Source organism: Halichoerus grypus, chromosome 6, assembly GCF_964656455.1.
Source record: "Halichoerus grypus chromosome 6, mHalGry1.hap1.1, whole genome shotgun sequence".
Classification (NCBI taxonomy): domain Eukaryota; kingdom Metazoa; phylum Chordata; class Mammalia; order Carnivora; family Phocidae; genus Halichoerus; species Halichoerus grypus.
In genome coordinates this window covers 83678695-83695773 of record NC_135717.1, presented here as the reverse complement: position 1 = coordinate 83695773, position 17079 = coordinate 83678695, and the positions used below count along the sequence as shown (strand labels likewise).

At 36.7% G+C, this 17079-nt stretch overlaps 2 protein-coding genes across 2 annotated transcripts; one reads left to right on the top strand and one right to left on the bottom strand.

The window, feature by feature from the left end:
• Positions 1 to 924: 924 nt before the first annotated feature.
• On the top strand, positions 925 to 9455 carry CLEC4D (C-type lectin domain family 4 member D). Its single transcript, XM_036116468.2, has 6 exons — positions 925 to 1194; positions 2674 to 2763; positions 5213 to 5317; positions 6052 to 6203; positions 7228 to 7337; positions 7652 to 9455. Exons 1-6 carry the CDS (start codon positions 1167 to 1169, stop codon positions 7794 to 7796), a joined length of 630 nt encoding a protein of 209 aa, XP_035972361.1. The 5' UTR covers positions 925 to 1166; the 3' UTR covers positions 7797 to 9455.
• Positions 9456 to 11792: 2337 nt separating this feature from the next.
• Positions 11793 to 16801, bottom strand: CLEC4E (C-type lectin domain family 4 member E). The gene is made up of 6 exons (XM_078075556.1): positions 16598 to 16801; positions 15687 to 15779; positions 14963 to 15052; positions 14097 to 14248; positions 13323 to 13438; positions 11793 to 12130 (listed from the first exon to the last, which is right to left on the bottom strand). The coding sequence occupies exons 1-6, from the start codon at positions 16632 to 16634 to the stop codon at positions 11959 to 11961; spliced, it is 660 nt and encodes a 219-aa protein (XP_077931682.1). The 5' UTR covers positions 16635 to 16801; the 3' UTR covers positions 11793 to 11958.
• Between the last annotated feature and the right edge of the window lie 278 nt (positions 16802 to 17079).

The following is a 17079-nucleotide window of genomic DNA, read 5'->3' as shown; positions in this document are numbered from 1 at the left end:
AGGGCCATATTTTGGAAGCTAGAATTTAAGAAGGATCTCTAAGCTGCTAGGTACTTGTTTTTGTGATCTCAGGCTGCTGTAACAAAATACCATAGATTGGTGGCTTAAACAACGGGGATTTATATCTCACAGTTCTAGAGGCCGGAACATTTGAGATCACGATGCCAACATGGGTGGGGGACACAAACATTCAGTCCATGATAGCACTGTAAAAGAAGTCAGGGACCCTGATGATGTCTTTATCACAGAATGTTACATTTCCTTTTCCTTTGCCTTAATAAGCTTAATTTCTTTCATCTAGGAAGATTTGAGGATTTAATCAACAGCTCCACCATCCCTTTCTCGACCCCAAAACAGAAGTTATTGTTTCTTTACATACAATATACATACATTGTGTACATTAAAAGCTTTAGCTCAGGGGTGTCTGGCTCAGTCAGTTAAGCATCTGCCTTCAGCTCAGGTCATGATCTTGGGGTCCTGGGATAGAGCCCCGCATTGGGCTCCCTGCTCAGCGGGGAGTCTGCTTCTCCCTCTCACTCTCCCTCTCAAATAAATAAATAAAATCTTAAAAAAAAAAAAAAGCTTTAGCTCATTGCTCACATTGTCTTTTGCCATCTTGCACACAACTTAGTCAGCTCAGAGAACTTTTTAAGGCAGAATTTACCTCAAGCATGGAACTGCCTTTGAAAATATAACATCCAAAAGAAAAAAAAAAAGAAGGAGAAGAAGGAAGAAAGAAAGATGAAGGAATGTTTGTTAAATTTTTATTAGGCCTAATGATTATTCTTTTAGGGCATTGCTAAACTTTTTGTTTGAATGAATAAAAACAAATTGAGAAATTTCACATGACACACTAATCTAGTGACCGCAACGTACTTAATGGAAATTTCTACTGGTTGTTTTGGGTGTTGCTTTCCCAATTTCCTTTTGTCTTTGCTCTGTCTCCCAGAGTGAATCAAAGGAGACTTGTCTTTGAAAAGACTTCTTCTTTTGACTTGTCTTTTATATGGGGAACTTTCTGATCTTACCAGAATAAGTAAGATTAATGTTCAATCTCAAGTATTTCTGAAGGTATACTCCTTACCCACGGAAATACACACCTGAGGCAAAAATAGAAGAGGCTTCTCATTCTGCCAACCACTGGACAGCAAGAGAGTTAACCCACAATGGGGCAAGAAGAACCTCAAAATAAACGTGAGTACATTCTCTCCTCTCAGTTTTAAAGAGGTAAATGTAATTATGACTAAGATTTAAAAATATGAATTAATGATAGTTGCAGTTGTGAAAATTGAAGATGATGAGGAGGAGGAGTTAAAGGAAATGACAATGACTTTGGTGAAGAGGAAGGTCATAGATAGATTCAAGTATGTTGGGTAAGAGAAACTTCTTTGTGAAACATAAATTGGGCCAAGAGAAGAGAGAAATTATACAAAAGAAAAATAAGATGGAAAGAAAGAATTTGGGAAACTTCTTTTAAAGGCAAGAGGAAGAAGGAAGATAGACAAAACACACTGACTAAGGCTCACAGTTTACCTGAGGCTCTGACTTTATCCCATTTTATGCTGTACTTAAGGGTCACAATGTATTTGTATTACAAGAATATTAAGCAATATTTTTGAGGAATAGAACAAATGCAGTAAAATATAATTTTAAAATTAATGTTTTGCTTCACCTCATCGCTCCACCATGGCAAACTTCAATGGGACCATAATGTACACTGGTCCTGAAACACAACTTTTTATATAACAATATGTCTTGGAGACTTTTTCTGTCAATACATACTGATATATAGGATTATTTGAATCGCTGTGCAGAATTCCATCATAGAGATTCACCATCATTTAGAATCTGTACTATTAATAATACACATGCAAGTATTGATCTCTGGTGGGTTTTTTTTCTCTATTTCCGAAAGTACTGCAATGAATATTCTTCCATATAAATAAGTTCAATTATTTCTATACGATAAAGCTCTAGAATTGAAATTGTTGTGGCAAATGTGATGCATTTAAAAATTGATAAGTGCTACTAACTTGGTCTGTCTAAAGGCTTTCTAATTTATAGTTTAGCATATGCATGTGTTTCCTCACCAAAAGAGTTTATTTCTTCTCAGTCTTGCTGATACTACATATTTTCTATTTTCTTTTAAAAAGCTCATATGTGAAAAATTATACCATAATATTTTAGTTTACATTTCTTTGAGCATACTTTTTTGTTTAATGGTCATTTATAATTTCAGCAAACTAAATTTTCAGCAAATTTCCTGGTCAAACTTTTGCTCAGTTTTCAAATTGATTTTTGAAATTCTCTGTACAGTCTAGACATTAATATTGTGACAAAATTTTCTTTCATATGTCCCTTGTGTTTTAACATTATTTGTGTTATATGGATGTTTTAATTTTTATGGACCCAAATTATCAATTTTTTATGATTTTTGGGTTTTCTGTCTTATAAAAAGCCTTTCCCTTCAAAAAAAAGTTTACATTTTAATGTATGTATGTATGTTTTTATCTGTAAGCTCTAAAACTGATTTATTCAGGAGGAAATCTTTAAGCTCTCCTCTAGATCTAAAATATTGTGGATGATCTCGTATTTAGCTTGCTTCTCAGTAGAATATCTTCCCTAGTTGTTCTGGCAGAGAAGACAATGTATTTATCTTTCCTTTTGTCCTAGTAGGAGGCCAGCATTACCAGCTGATCCCGTGGGCCATTGCTGTTTTTTTCATCTCACTTCTCAGTGCTTGTTTTATTGCAGACTGTTTGGGTAAGTTATTAGCTGAAATGGAACTCGCAAATTTCCCCAAACAACATTCATAAAGTTCCTCTAAGCTTTTTGTTATTTTGATCCCCCCCACCCCCCACCCCCAACATTTCAATCCATATTGCTTTCCAGGGTCTTGAATTTAAAATCCAGAGCTACATTTTTAACCTTCTATTCTTTGATGGTGCTGTCTTGTGTCAGGGAATGACACATGGAAGTTAAACCCTTTTCTATATATATGAAGGTTGGTGGCTGTAGTAAATCATTCCCCATTTTTGGCTGAGATTACAAAGGGCTGTATCTTATCAGTAAAGAATAACCAGCAAAAACGCAACTTTCAGATGGACCATAGTCTGGCTTTGAAAAGAAGAACAGTTGAAAGGTTTGTTCTTTCTAGTAGCAAGACCTTGTATAAAGTTATTATAATTACAGTAATACAGTACAGGTACAAGTACAGACAAATAGACCAGAGGAAAGGAGTAGAGGGCTTAGTTACAGATCCTGCATGTATGAACTCTTTATATAAAACAGAAGGGGGTACTGCAGTCACAGGGAAAGGACAACTTTGTTCAATTAATGTGCTAGAGCACCACTGATTATCCTTATTCAAAAAATGAAATCAGTCTCCTATATATCATAGACAAAACCAACCTGATGTGGATTATTGGCCAAATGTGAAAAGCAAATCAATAATGCTTTTTAGAAAATAAATGGAGAATATATTCATATCCTCAAGGCAGGGAATGATTTCTTAAGTCATAAAATGTGTTAGCCAATGAAGAAAATATTGACCAATTATACTATATTAAAGCAAGAATTAGTGTACAACAAAAATACAAAGAAAGAAAACGGCCATAGGTGTTTGTAATGCATATAATTGATTAAAAAAATTAATGTACAGTATATATATAAACAATTCTTTCAAATCAATAGGAAAAAAATCCTGACAATACAGCAGGAAAATAGGAAAATTTTGAATAGGCACTATAGGAAAGAAAAATTGAAATGTTTAATGAACACATAAAAAATGTCAAGCTCATTAGTTTTCAGGGAAATGAAAATTCAACTCCCAATGAGATACCATTGCAAACATACCAGGATGGCAATAATTAAAAAGTCTGGCACTATTAGATATTGATGATGATGTGGAGCAACTGGACCTCCAAAGAATTGCTGCTAGTGGGAGCATAGAGCAGTACAACCACTTTGGAAAACTTTGCCACTATCATAGTTGGCACTATGTATATTCCATTACCAGCAATTCCACTCCAGGCATATAGCCTACAGAATGCATGCTTATGTGCTCTAGGATGCATGATCAAAAATGCTCAGAATGGTATAGTTCGTAATAGTCAAACACTGGAAGCAATGCAAATGTCGACCAGAAGAAAAATATATAAATACATTTTAGTGCATTAAGCCAATAGATCACTTTATAGCAATAAAAATGAATGGATTATAGTTGTATGTAACAGTATAAAAAAATTTCAGAAATAACACTAAGCAAAAGACAGAACCAAAATAATGCATATTTTATCATTCAATTTATATAAAAGTTCAAAGCAGGCAAATCTGATCTGTATGGTATAGGGATATGTTATCAAGTGGTAAAATTGTGAAGCAAAGCACAAAGTGATTACTTCAAAATCCATGGCATAGTTACCTTTAAGAGAGAGGAAGTGGGTTGTATTTGGGATGTGAAGGCCACCTGGGGTGTTGGCAATGTTGTGTTTCTTAAGCCGGATTGTTGTTACCTGGAGTGTTCACTTTACAATAATTTGATTAACTGTACATTTGTGTTTTTCACTTCTTTGTACTTGGTTATGTTTCAAAGTAAATATATATATATATATATATATATATATATATATATATATATTTATTTGAGAGAGAGAAAGGGAGAGAGAGAGTGCAAACGGGGTGGGCGAGGGGCAGTGGGAGAGAGAGAGAGAATATCTTAAGCAGGCTGAATGCCCAGCACAGAGCCCAATGTGGGGTTTGATCTCACAACACAGAGACCATGACCTGAGCCAAAATCAAGAGTTAGACAACCGACTGAGCCACCCAGGTGCCCCTTGAAGTAAAAATATTTAAAAGATAAATAAATGTATATGGCTCATAAAACTTGGCAGAACTATCACAATCTTTACTAAAAATCTCCACTCTTACACAGATTCTGATAGAAAAATATGCTTAAAAGCATATATACATAAAGGTTTGCAGAACTACTCCCATAAAGCACAAAACAGATAATATGATAATAAAAATGTTAATTTTTGACAACTCTTTTCAACCTATTCACCTGGAGCTGGAACAAAGGAACTGGGTAGTAAGCATAGGAGTTACTTACCTTAACTCTTAGGGGAAGAGAAGGACCAGAATGGTCAGCTCCTATTCCCCTAATTAAGTGGTCATATAGGAAAAGAAAACTAACTCTTTTCCCTTTTGACAGTGACTCATCACAACTTTCTACGCTGCAGGAGAGACACAAGAGTGTTCAAGTTACCAGAGTACCACACGAAGCTGACATGCACCAGAGAGAAATCAAAATTGAAAGGTAGATAGAAAAGGGCATAGGAGAATTTCTTCTTACTTCCATTTCCATTTAGGTTCATAATCTGATTTAAAGTAATCAGTAGTAAACCAGGAGAGATTAAAACAACAAGAGTATCTGGTGTAAGAGTGAACATCAATAAAAGAAATCGATTTCTCATGACTGTAATCAGTTGAATAACTGGAGAATATAACAACACATTTAGGATCCATTTTTGGCATCCAAAACATAACATTAATTTAATTCCATTTTCTTTTAATTCAGCCATATCTTAAGGACTGTTTCCTCCTAGAATATACAGCTTTGCTGAAGTGACTTTTTCTCCTTTATTAAGCTAGAATTTGTAAAATCCCCCATCCTTTGGGAGGATGGGGAAATGCTTGAGAGTTCTAGTAGGTTCTCTACCCCCTTTAGATAAAATTTCCTGCGAAAGGCTTTGTCCTAGAAGCACTTCAAATATGGAAGTAAATACATGTAAGGACACTGAAAAATGATGTTGTCTTCTGAGAGAATATCTTGTAATTTTCGTATAGTCACTATGTGATTCAGATACTTTTGCTCAGAAATATTTAGAAATGTAATTTTCAGGATTTTTAAAAAAGGGGAACAGAATGATTTTGGTAATCCTGGTATTATTTCCAAAAAATGTTAACTGGATAGTTAGCAGAATAGCTATGCAATCTGTTACAGATGAAATGCTCCTTTGTAACTGACTTTCATTTCAATTTTCTCATGAGGGAGCACCTGGAATTGCTGTCCTTTTGGCTGGAGAGCCTTCCAGTCCAACTGCTATTTTCCTCTTAATGACAACAAGACATGGGCCGAGAGCAAAAGGAACTGCACGAGCATGGGGGCTCATCTGGCCACCATCAGCACAGAAGCTGAGTTGGTATGTTGGGAGGCTCCCATCCATCTCTCTGCTGGTTTGAATCTCTTTGCAGAGAAAGAGGAATTGCTCTGCTCTGCCTCTGTGCCTTTGCTTCATCTGTTTCATCTTCCTCCCTCATTTTTCTTCATCTGGCCAACTTCTGGTCTTTCCAGATTTGATTCACATGTTATTTCCTCCAGAAAACTACCCTGACTACCTTCCCTACTCCACCCTCCCTGTTCTAATTTGGAGATACTCCCATGATACTTTCCGCACTGTGTGATCATGGCACTTACATCACTGTAGTGAGGTTATCTGTTCACTGCCCTGTCTTTGCCGATGACTCTGCTTTATGGAGGGCTGCAGCTGTGCTCTCCTAATCTTTGCATCTCCAAAGTCCTGCATAGTGCTAGGCACACTGGATAGGTCTTGATAAATGTTTGGTGATTAAGTGAATAAATGAATGGTTAAGCAGGACTGAAATAACTTCTCAGGAGAAAGCATAGGAAAAATAATTCAGTTGTACGGTTGTAATTCTAAGTAAAAAAAAATTCTTAAGCTTAATTCGGTTCTTTAAAAACAAATGTATTTCCTCATGTAATATACTTCTATATATGTACCATAACTCATATTCAACTCTTTTCTTAGTTAGAGGGGTTTTCCAGAGGATTCTGTTCCCATGGCTTTGCAATCTATAGGTTCACCAACTCTTTGAATAAAATGGAACTTAATTTAATACACATGCAATTAAAGAAGGCAATTTTAAAAACAAAAGTTTTTAAAAATCTGATCCTATTAAACATTGTGCTAAGTGATTTGCAAGTATGATCTCCCTTACTCTTCACAGTAACTCTGTGAGGTAGTAGAGTTGTCCTTTTGGAGATGAGAAATCTTGGCAGAGGCAGGATTTGAAAGCAGATCTGTCTGATGACAATGCTTTTGTGCTTAGCTAATAACCTATCTGACCTTTTTTCTCTTTTCCTAATATAATAGCTATTAAATGATAAATGCAAATATACTTATAAAAATTTACATTTTTATGCAGAATTTTATTATTCAATTTTTGGATCAACGATTTTCCTATTTCCTGGGACTTAAGAACCATGAAGGCCGGTGGTCCTTGGTGGACAAAACACCATTTAACCCACATAATTTGTGAGTATGTTGACTGGGATGAAAGAGCTTTATAGGCAAAGGTGAGAAGATAGCAAGCAGAATTCATTTGGGCTGGAATATACTGATGTAGAAATGCTTACTCAGAATAGAACATTATGTGTTGAGTAATCTCTATACTAATATACTATGATACTTCTATTAGACAATGCAGCTCTAAATTTTTCACCAGAGGCATTTTCTCTGCATGTCCCCCAACCTACACAAACACACACACACACACACACACACACACATGCATACACACACAAATATAAATATATATTTATATATATATTTTTTTTCTTTCATTTCAGATTATGGCATGAGGGTGAACCGAACAATCAGGAAGAAAATTGTGTTGTCCTTGTTAATGTTCAAGGCAAATGGGCCTGGAATGATTTTCCTTGTAACTTTGAGACAAAAAGGATTTGTAAATTACCTGGAACAGCATTCAACTAGAAACCTCCAAAGGAGTCCTTGTATGGGGACAGAAAAGAAGAACTAATTAGACTAGGGAAGAATGTACCCACACCATTGGGACAGAGAAAACCTGCTGAGAAAATAGAACATTTTCAGTTATGATGGCCTTATTTATTTTTGTTCTATTCATTCAAGATAATGTGTTTTTGTGTGGTATGGTGGCAGGAATCATCTTTTCTGTGAGAATCCGTTTTCATTAACTTTCCTTTCTTGACAGTATATCAGAGTACTTCTTTTTCAGTTGGTATGCATCGATTACATACCGAACACAATGGCTCAAATGATGCAATCTCTTAGTCATTGTTTTCCTCTGCTCAGATTTTTAGCTCTTAAGATTCAAATGCAGGGTATTCCAACTGGTAGTGGTATGCCATTCTTTTAGCCCCAGTTATGACAAACCCTCTAAATGTTTGTGTTTTTTTCTTTTTTTAAGATTTATTTATTTATTTGAGAGAGGGAGAGAGAGAGAGAGAGAGGGAGGAGGGTCAGAGGGAGAGAGAGAATCTCAGGCAGATTCCCCACCAAGCCTGGAGCCTGATGTGGGGCCCAACATGGGGCTCAATCTCACAACCCTGAGATCATGACCTGAGCTGAAATCAAGAGTCAGATGCTCAACCGACTGAGCCACCCAGGCGCTCCCTTATTTCCCAAGAAATAAGAAACGACTTATTTCTTGCAGTCTGATTATTTTTTATTACCTCTATGGTGACCACCACAGACCACCTTTCTTACCTGGATTATTGCAGTAGCCTCTGACTGGTCTCCCTGTTTCTCCCCTCAGCCCCTTTCAATCTGTTCCCAACTCTCATGGCACTTCTCCTATTCTTCATAATTTCTTTAAGACAGCTGATAGTAATTTCATAAAAATAACTGCAAAATTTATTAGGACATTGTGGTAGTCCTAGAAGTTTGAAACCCTTAAAAAATTTAAATACTGGTTTTGTCTTTGAAAAAGTAAGATATATATGTGTTAAAAAGGCAAACAGGAAAAATATAAATGAAAGTATACGTTAAATCTTCCACCCTGAACTCCAGTCCCTTGAATGCCTCTTCAGAAAAAATATGATTGTCAAGTTTCTTATATGTATTTCTGTATATGTTTAAATATGTGTTATATAAATGTATATACATATATAACCTGCCTTTTTTTACACTAATGGAAACATTATCTACATTGTCTTAAACATCTTGCAATTTTTTCCCCCATGAATCTCAGGGGTTTTCTGTTTTTCATCATGATAAATGTACTCTTTTATCCCCATCCCTTCTTTCCCCCTTTCCCTACCACCTCTCCTCTGGTAACCATCAGTTTGTTCTCTATAATTAAAAGTCTGTTTCTTGGTTTGTCTCTCTTTCTCTTTTTTTCCTTTGCTCATTTATTTTGTTTCTTATATTCCACATATGTGAAATCATGTGGTATTTGTCTTTCTCTGAGTGACTTACTTCATTTAGCATAATACACTCTAGCTGCATCCACTTGGGCAAATGGCAAGATTTCATCCTTTTTTATGGCTGAATAATATTCTGTTGTATATATAGCACATCTTCTTTATCTATTCATCAATTGATGGACACTTGGGCTGCTTCCATAGTTAAGCTATTGTAGATAATGCTGCAATAAACATCTGGGTGCATGTATCCCTTTGAATTAGTGTTTTTGTATTCTTTGGGTAAATACCCAGTAGTGTGATTACTGGATCATATGGTAGTTCTATTTTTAACTTTTGAGGAACCTCCATATTGTTTTCCACAGTGGCTGCACCAGTTTGCATTCCCACCAACAGTGCAAGCGGATTCCTTCTTCACATCCTTGCCAACACTTGTTGTTTTTTTGTGTTTTTGATTTTAGCCTTTCTGGCAGGTGTGAGGTGATATCTCCCTGTAGTTTTGATTTGTGTTTCCCTGATGATGAGTGATGTTGAGCATCTTTTCATGTGTCTATTGGCCATCTGGATGTCTTCTCTGGAGTAATGTCTGTTCATGTCTTCTGCCCATTTTTTAATTGGATTATTTGTTCTTTGGGGTAATCATCTTACATTTTTTACTTAAAAATATAGTTTGGGAAATGTTTTATACCTTGTTCCAAATAACTAAATAGTGTTTCATTATATCGGTATATCATAATCTGAAATAACCTTTAAGTGACAAATTATTTCCTTTATATAATAAAAATCAACAAAATAATGGCTGTGAAAGAAACCATGAGAACAATCCCAGTTCAGATCAGAAAAGGAAGACAGTTCCAAGAGGATTTCTTTTCTTCTTGAAAATATGGGACTGATAAGATGTATTTGAATGCATTGAGATGTGATGTACAATTCTGCATAGTTAAGGGATGCATTATTAATCAGTACATAGAAAACTAGATAAATAAAAAATGCTGCCAATATTAGCTATACAAAAAGCAAAATGTGTTTAAGAATGTATATAATATAATATATAATCATGATACAGTATAAGATTCAGCTGTAAATAATATTTACATATTCATAATAACATACAAATAAAAAATTTTGATAATGAGCATGTATCATTTTCACCAAATGTATTAGAATGGTTTGTCTTTAAAATATTTAGGGGCCCAAATGGTAATATTTACATCTTAACAGTGGTTTACTTTGGGAATACAGTCTTGGGACTACAGATAATTATTTACTCTTCTATTTTTTGGAACTTTCTGGCTTTTCTGATGCCTAAGTATTTTTGTAGTCCTATTGTAAAATATATTTTAAAATAGTTTCAACCAGATGATCTACCCCTCAGAATTTTCCAGATAAATAACTTGGGTTCTGTTGATCTTTAACCACTAAACCCTGAGTGATTGTTTCTTTTCTTGCCAAACTTTGAAGATAAAGTTAATTGCATTACAAATTATAAATACATGGTGATAATGTATACTAATTTCATATATCTTTCAATATTAAAATAAAATTTAAAATATCAAATTATAGCCAACAATAGAGAAACAATGGTGAACAAAAGCATTTCCATATGTCTTTCATTGATGTTTATAATTTGAAAAAAGAGAATTAGAAAGTAGAAGATATATGTACTGGATTACTTTTTGGTTGAATGACTTTTGGTTTAAAGGCATATTGGTTTCAAAACCACATGTGATCCCTTATACCTAAGAGGAATAAACATTTGTAGGGAAAGATAATACATTATATTCACTTATTCAGTTGAATTTTCCCATTTCATGATTACACATTCATTCCAATATATGAGTTTTGAGGGTCTCTTTATGGTGCTGTGTGCAAGAAACATGGTTATTAAAGGTGCTATGTTATTTAAATATTCTTGAATAACCTTATCAGTACTGAAAAAAATATCAGGCAAATAGTGGATAGGCTTGAGATAGGAAATTGTCAAGCTGAATGTTCTCCTAGAACAATTTGACTGTTGGACCCTAGCTGAACAGTAGCCACACTCAGGTGAGATTCAGTTATTCAGTGGAAGAGAATAAAGAGAAAAGGGAGTTCTTGGGATGAACGGACTGAATAATAGTCTGTTTGGAGCTGAAGCTTAGCATGGCCTTTTCCTAGCGAGACGCAGTCAAGACCTTTACCCAGGAAGTCCACATGTCTTTGGAGCAGGAATAAGTTTCATGACTTGAGGGCGTTTCTTACTCATTGTACAGGAAAACATACTGAGGATACCTGCTTGGGCAGGGGTAAAAATGGGTGGTGAGCAATCAAGAAGACAAGGCAGGCTTTTCAGGAGGCAGAAAGAAAAAGAATTGACCAAAGCCTGAATTCAGGGGATTGTTCAAAGTCACTTTGAAAATCCTCTTCTTGCTGGGCTCTGTACTTGCTCTATGTCCCTCTATTTTCACATCAGTATTCACAAATGAAGCAAATGTGCCCAAAGGAGCATACTTTTCTTTTCCTGGCATTAGTTCAAGAATTTCTTGGTAAGTTTTGAGAAGTCCTGAGACCAATATGGAGAAACAAGCACGTCAATCAGTATCACAAATTATAACATTCGAAACGACTTATTTTTATTGGTAGCGAAAGCAACAAAGTCCTCCCGAAGTCCCTATGGAGTCCTCATTAAATGCGGCACACAGTTCTCTCAGGTTGGAGTTGTGTTCATGCTCTTGTGTCTCCATATTTATGCATTTAAGTTGTGCTTTCTGCTCTTAGAGAATTTTTTTGTTGCTTGAGACATTTATTTCTGGCATTTCACAAATCCGAAACATATTGAAGAAACAAGGCACATCATTCCAATTTTTCCTGGGATTTGAAGAGTCTCGGATGGTGGCACAGTCCTCCACTGTCACTATATTATTGGGCTCCCCGACATCCCAGAAGCTGAAAGAGAATAATGCAGGAGATTTAAAATCCCAGCTAGAAGAAGTCAAGTCATCTACTATGCTAGGCAAATGATATTTGTGTTGTATAACTTCACAACAGTTTTGTTAGTTAGGCATTATAATCTCCATTTTATTTTATTATTTTATTTATTTTTAAAAAGATTTTATTGATCTATTTGGCAGAGAGAGAGGAAGCGCACAAGCAGGGGGAGAGGCAGAGGGAGAGGGAGAAGCAGACTCCCTGCTGAGCAGGGAGCCCCACTTAGAGCCTGACCCCAGGACCCCGAGATCACAACTCGAGCTGAAGGCAGACGCTTAACTGACCGAGCCACCCAGGCGCCCCTATAATCTCCATTTTATTGATAAGGAAAAGGAATCCCAGAAAAGCTAAACCATTTGTCTAAGTCATAGAGTTTACGAGGAGTGAAGCTGAACTGGATATTCCTGACATTCTATTCTGTCATGCTGCCTCATGGTTGTCCACCCATAAGGAGTAGCTATTGATATTCGGTGGGTCTATTTCCTTAGCACTCATATCTCAAGTTTGGTTCCTTATATTCCACACTGAGTTTGTATTCACTTAGGTACATACCTCAGTGGTGTTACAGTGCTGTAGTGAAGCAACTTTCTAAAGTCTCAGCGCATCTGGCCTGTACTCTTAGAACTGACATTAACCTTCCTGACCTTTAGTTTCCTCAAATGCTAAGTGAAGATTAATAATATCAATGTATCTCAGAAAGGTGTAATTTAGGTAAAATGAAATAATGAATGAGATAAAAACTTTGAAAACTCCAAAGTGCTGTGCTCTAACGATGTAAGGTAATTATTAAGGAGAAAAGAGACACTCCATAAATCTGCTTTTCAAATCACTATTTTTGTCTCATTTACTAGTTTGGGGCATAAGACTCTGAATTTCACTCTGTCTCTGCAGCATTTCCAATGAATTAGTCTTTAATTCTAACCCTCTCCTTCTTTTCATCTGTTATTTCCCCTTTAATCAGATAGTCTCAGGAAGTGGGAGCACTAGATCCTCATGCTTCCTTCGTCTATCTTCTTGCATCTCGTTATCACCAAAGTTTGACCTGAAGATATCTCATGGAACAGAAGGAGGTTCTGAGAACTCCCTGCAACAATGGTCTAACTCTGGGATTTGAGACAGTGTTAAAATTCTCCTGCAAGAAGGAAATTACCTCAGAGTTTCTGACAAAGGTGTTCCATCTACCCATTGCCACTGACCCTCATTCACCTGGTCTGTCAGTCCAATATAGAACTCTCTCCTTTTAGGTTTCGCAAAGTAAAGGAATTCCTATGGAAGCAACACGATAAAAAAAAAAAAAAAATAGGAGATCAATTATTCCAATTTTGAACAAATGTTGAAGGTAGTTGTTATTTAAAGATAAAGTAGGACATTTACTACAGATAATAGATAAGTGGCTCTGAAAGTGTAAGATCATGGAGGATTATCTCCTCATTTTTTTTTTATTGTGGTAAAAATATACCTACTGTAGAATCAAATCTTTAACAGAGAAGGAGGTTCTCAATAACACATTCAAAGTTTATCTACTGTTATTTGTAGCAAAATCTACTGTATATATCCAGCATGAAACATTATTCATCACAGCTTAAAGATAGTGGACGCCATCTTTGACATATCTGACATAATCATGTGATATGCTCATCAACCTAATAGCCATTCTAAAATGAACTCCCAGCCCTTCCCCCTGCCCCTGCCCCGTCTTCCTAATAAAGAAACTGAACATGGAAATTCCCTTTTTTTTAGGCTCTTCTAGTGATGAAAACAGAGTAAGTATCGACTTACAGAAATAGTAGGAACAGCATGCATTTCAATACATTCATTTAACAAATAGTAACTGTGGCCCAAACACTGTATACACGTATGGAGAAAGGGATAGATCCTGTGAAGAAGGTCACACTGACACCAGAGGAGGCTGCACTCCAACTACCTGCTCCTCCTGCGTGTTGATAACAACCAGATGGGCTCCCATGTTGGAGCAGTTTTTTAAACTTGATGCCCAGGACATGGTGTTAGTAGAAAAGAAGTAGCAGCTGGATTGAAAATGTACCCAGTCCGATGGACAGCAATTTTTGACTGAACCTAGGAGGAGAGAAGTTTCCATGAGTGTCCTAGCCCAGAGGAGCATCATGTAGCATTTTGCTAAGACTTGGAACAAGACTATATATAGAAGAGCGTAGGGAGTATATTTCTGAGATATTTCCAAATTCCCTATTCTATATATTTTTTTCTCCTTCACTTCATTTGGAAGTAAGTGAAGAATGAAAAGAAAATGCATTCCTGGAGATAATACCTTCCACTTCTAGATTTTCTGTTGAGACATATCTCAAATTTATTCTAAAAGTTTTCTATAATGTCCCCAAGATTTCCTGTCTCAATGCTAATTGCATTTTCAAAGTTCTAAAACTGTCTTCTTACCAATTCCTCAGCATTCTCATATAGTACAGGCAAGATTTTACATTTCGTTTTTGAAAAACAGAACATCATCCAACTACTTTACTTGTCCCCAAATCAATCTAGAAGCCAAAAAAAAAAAAAAAACGTGTTGATATAAGGGCTTCTGGGTGGCTCAGTTGTTTAAGCATCTGCCTCTGGCTCAGGTCATGATCCCAGGGTCCTGGGATGGAGCCCCGCATCGGGCTCTCTACTCAGCGGGAAGTCTGCTTCTCCCTCTGCTCTTCCCTGATGTTCATGCTTGCGCTCTCTGTCTCTCTCTCTCTGAAATAAATGAATAAAATCTTTAAAAAAAAGTGTTGATATATAAATGTTAATGTTCAAATTTGAGGACTATTATACCCGATCCATCATTGGAGCAGGAGAAGTCCATGAACGCCTCATGTAGCTGGAACTTATTCTCATCACAGAGTTGAAAGACACGATATGTCACTGTAAAGAAAGGGGCAGAGTTAATGTTCATTACTCTTGATAAAAAATAAATCTTATCATTTTTGTATTTATAACAAAAGTACCAATAATCATCATGGTTTCTTTTTCTTTTCTTTTCTTTCTTTCTTTCTTTTTTTTTTCTATTTGTCCTTCTACATAGAGAGGCACCAAGATTTACTTACTCAAAGAAAGAAGAGGGAATTCACATTTCATGGTTTTCCTGATTTATGAAGATGAATGTACTTTATTTCAGGTCCAAAGGCTCAGAGAAAACAAATGCGTTTTCACTTTCTCTTATGCTAACCCTCCCTACCTTTCTTCCAAAAAGTGATTTTTCATGCCTCTGGCTAGGATCCCATGGAGAAGTTTACCCTAATGATAGGAGTATAAAGGGGAGGGCTCAAGGCCACCAAGGAGATGAAAAGTGTCTATCATTAGAAATGTGTCAGAGGTCACTGAAATTTGGTAACTGTTCTGTACTAGTTGGGGTTCTAGTTGAGCAATAACCTGGAGATAAATAGGGAAGAAAGTGGAACAGAAATACCCTTTTGGGGGGAAGACAACCCACAGGCAACAAGAAAGATTTTACTCCTAATATTCACCAGGGAGATTAAACTTGACCTTTCGAACTCACCAACACATCTGGTGATAAAACAGGCACTGAGCAGTAGCATGGAGACCCCAGCAACAGTCCATAAGAGCACTTGGGAAGACAAGCATCTTTTCTCTGTAGAAAGAAATACGCAAACATGGTCAATCTTCCCCTAGCAAGATACAAAAGAAATTCTTATTCAACCACTTATTTCCTTCCCACTTGCACTGTTCTATATAGAGTCGTTTTCAAACTTCAGCACGCATCAGAATCATTTGGATGGTGTGTTGAAACACAGATAATGGCGCTTCACCTCTAGAGTTAACAATTCATTAGACCTGGTACTGAGCCAGCAAGTTCCCAGAAGCTGCTGAAGCTGTTGGTCTGGAAACCATCTTTCAGAACCACTAGAATAAGCCATTGCTAATCTTAAGATTCATGAACTGAGACAGATGGGCAATATTTCCTTCCTAAGTCTCCCAGGTTTTTCCCCTTCTTTTCCTATCTTTGTCTTCCCCTTTCTCCCTCTTGCCCCCTCTATTTTTCTTGTCTCTCTCCTGCTCTCCTCTTTTTGGTGGTTCATTTCCCAAACCCTCTGTAAATCAATTCAGATAAAACGTTGGCCATGCTCTAGTAGCTCCTCTCCCCCTCCCTCCTGATACACATTTTACAGACAGGAAAGTGGGTTCCAGAGAAGTGAGGTGATTTGCCCAACACGACACAGGGAAAGGGTGGGCAGAGCAGTCTGATTCACCTCCCTGGAATCCAGCCCAGTGATCCTCAGTACAACATATGGTCCCTAACCACTGCCTCAGCTTCCTCTCTTGTGTTCTGTCTCTGTCTCCCTTCTTTTGTTCTAGTGGAGACTTTTCTATTGTCCCGTCCCTCAAAATATTTATCATGTCTTCCCAAAAGAAAGATCTATGAAAGAAAGGGAGAGTTGTAAATGTTACCTGTGCCTTGTGATGTAGATGGTTGGGATGAATTCATTCTCTCCCTCTCTCTCTTTCTCCCTCTTTCCCTCTCTCTCTCCTCTTGTCAGTTTCTGAGTCCAGGAGTATTTTGTTGGTAAGATTCAAGGAAAACGAATCTTTTTCTGTTTTTTAGGAAGTGCAACCCTAAGACATCATAATATTAATGTGTCTTGTGGCTTTGTGTTTCAGTCAGGGTTTCCTTTCTTGCATAAGGAGGACAAGGGATTTTACCGGGTGACAAGTTGACAAGTCTGTCTCCTCACTTGCCAAAACAACTAAATGGGGGAAATGGTGAAGTGGTTAAATATGAACAGAAATGGGCTGAGCGTGCAGACACATCAGGGGCTGAAAAATACTGGTGGAAAAATTTTGGTGGATAAAATTTCTCTACTTTCTTCCAGGCCTCACTCATCCTTCAGTCTGCCCTTGACATTTGTGGGGCCCTCCTCTGCACTTCTAAT

Bases quoted from the DNA above. Each gene is read 5' to 3' on its own strand.
- CLEC4E (XM_078075556.1), bottom strand. From the start codon at position 16,634: ATGAATTCATCCCAACCATCTACATCACAAGGCACAG. The intron at 13,439-14,096 runs GTAGTTGGAGTG...TTGCTTCCATAG, and splicing joins TCAACACGCAGGAGGAGCAG to GAATTCCTTTACTTTGCGAA. The intron at 12,131-13,322 runs GTAATTTCCTTC...ATTCTCTTTCAG, and splicing joins CCTTTGTCAGAAACTCTGAG to CTTCTGGGATGTCGGGGAGC.
- CLEC4D (XM_036116468.2), top strand. From the start codon at position 1,167: ATGGGGCAAGAAGAACCTCAAAATAAAC. The intron at 2,764-5,212 runs GTAAGTTATTAG...CCCTTTTGACAG, and splicing joins TTTTATTGCAGACTGTTTGG to TGACTCATCACAACTTTCTA. The intron at 5,318-6,051 runs GTAGATAGAAAA...TTTTCTCATGAG, and splicing joins AGAGAAATCAAAATTGAAAG to GGAGCACCTGGAATTGCTGT.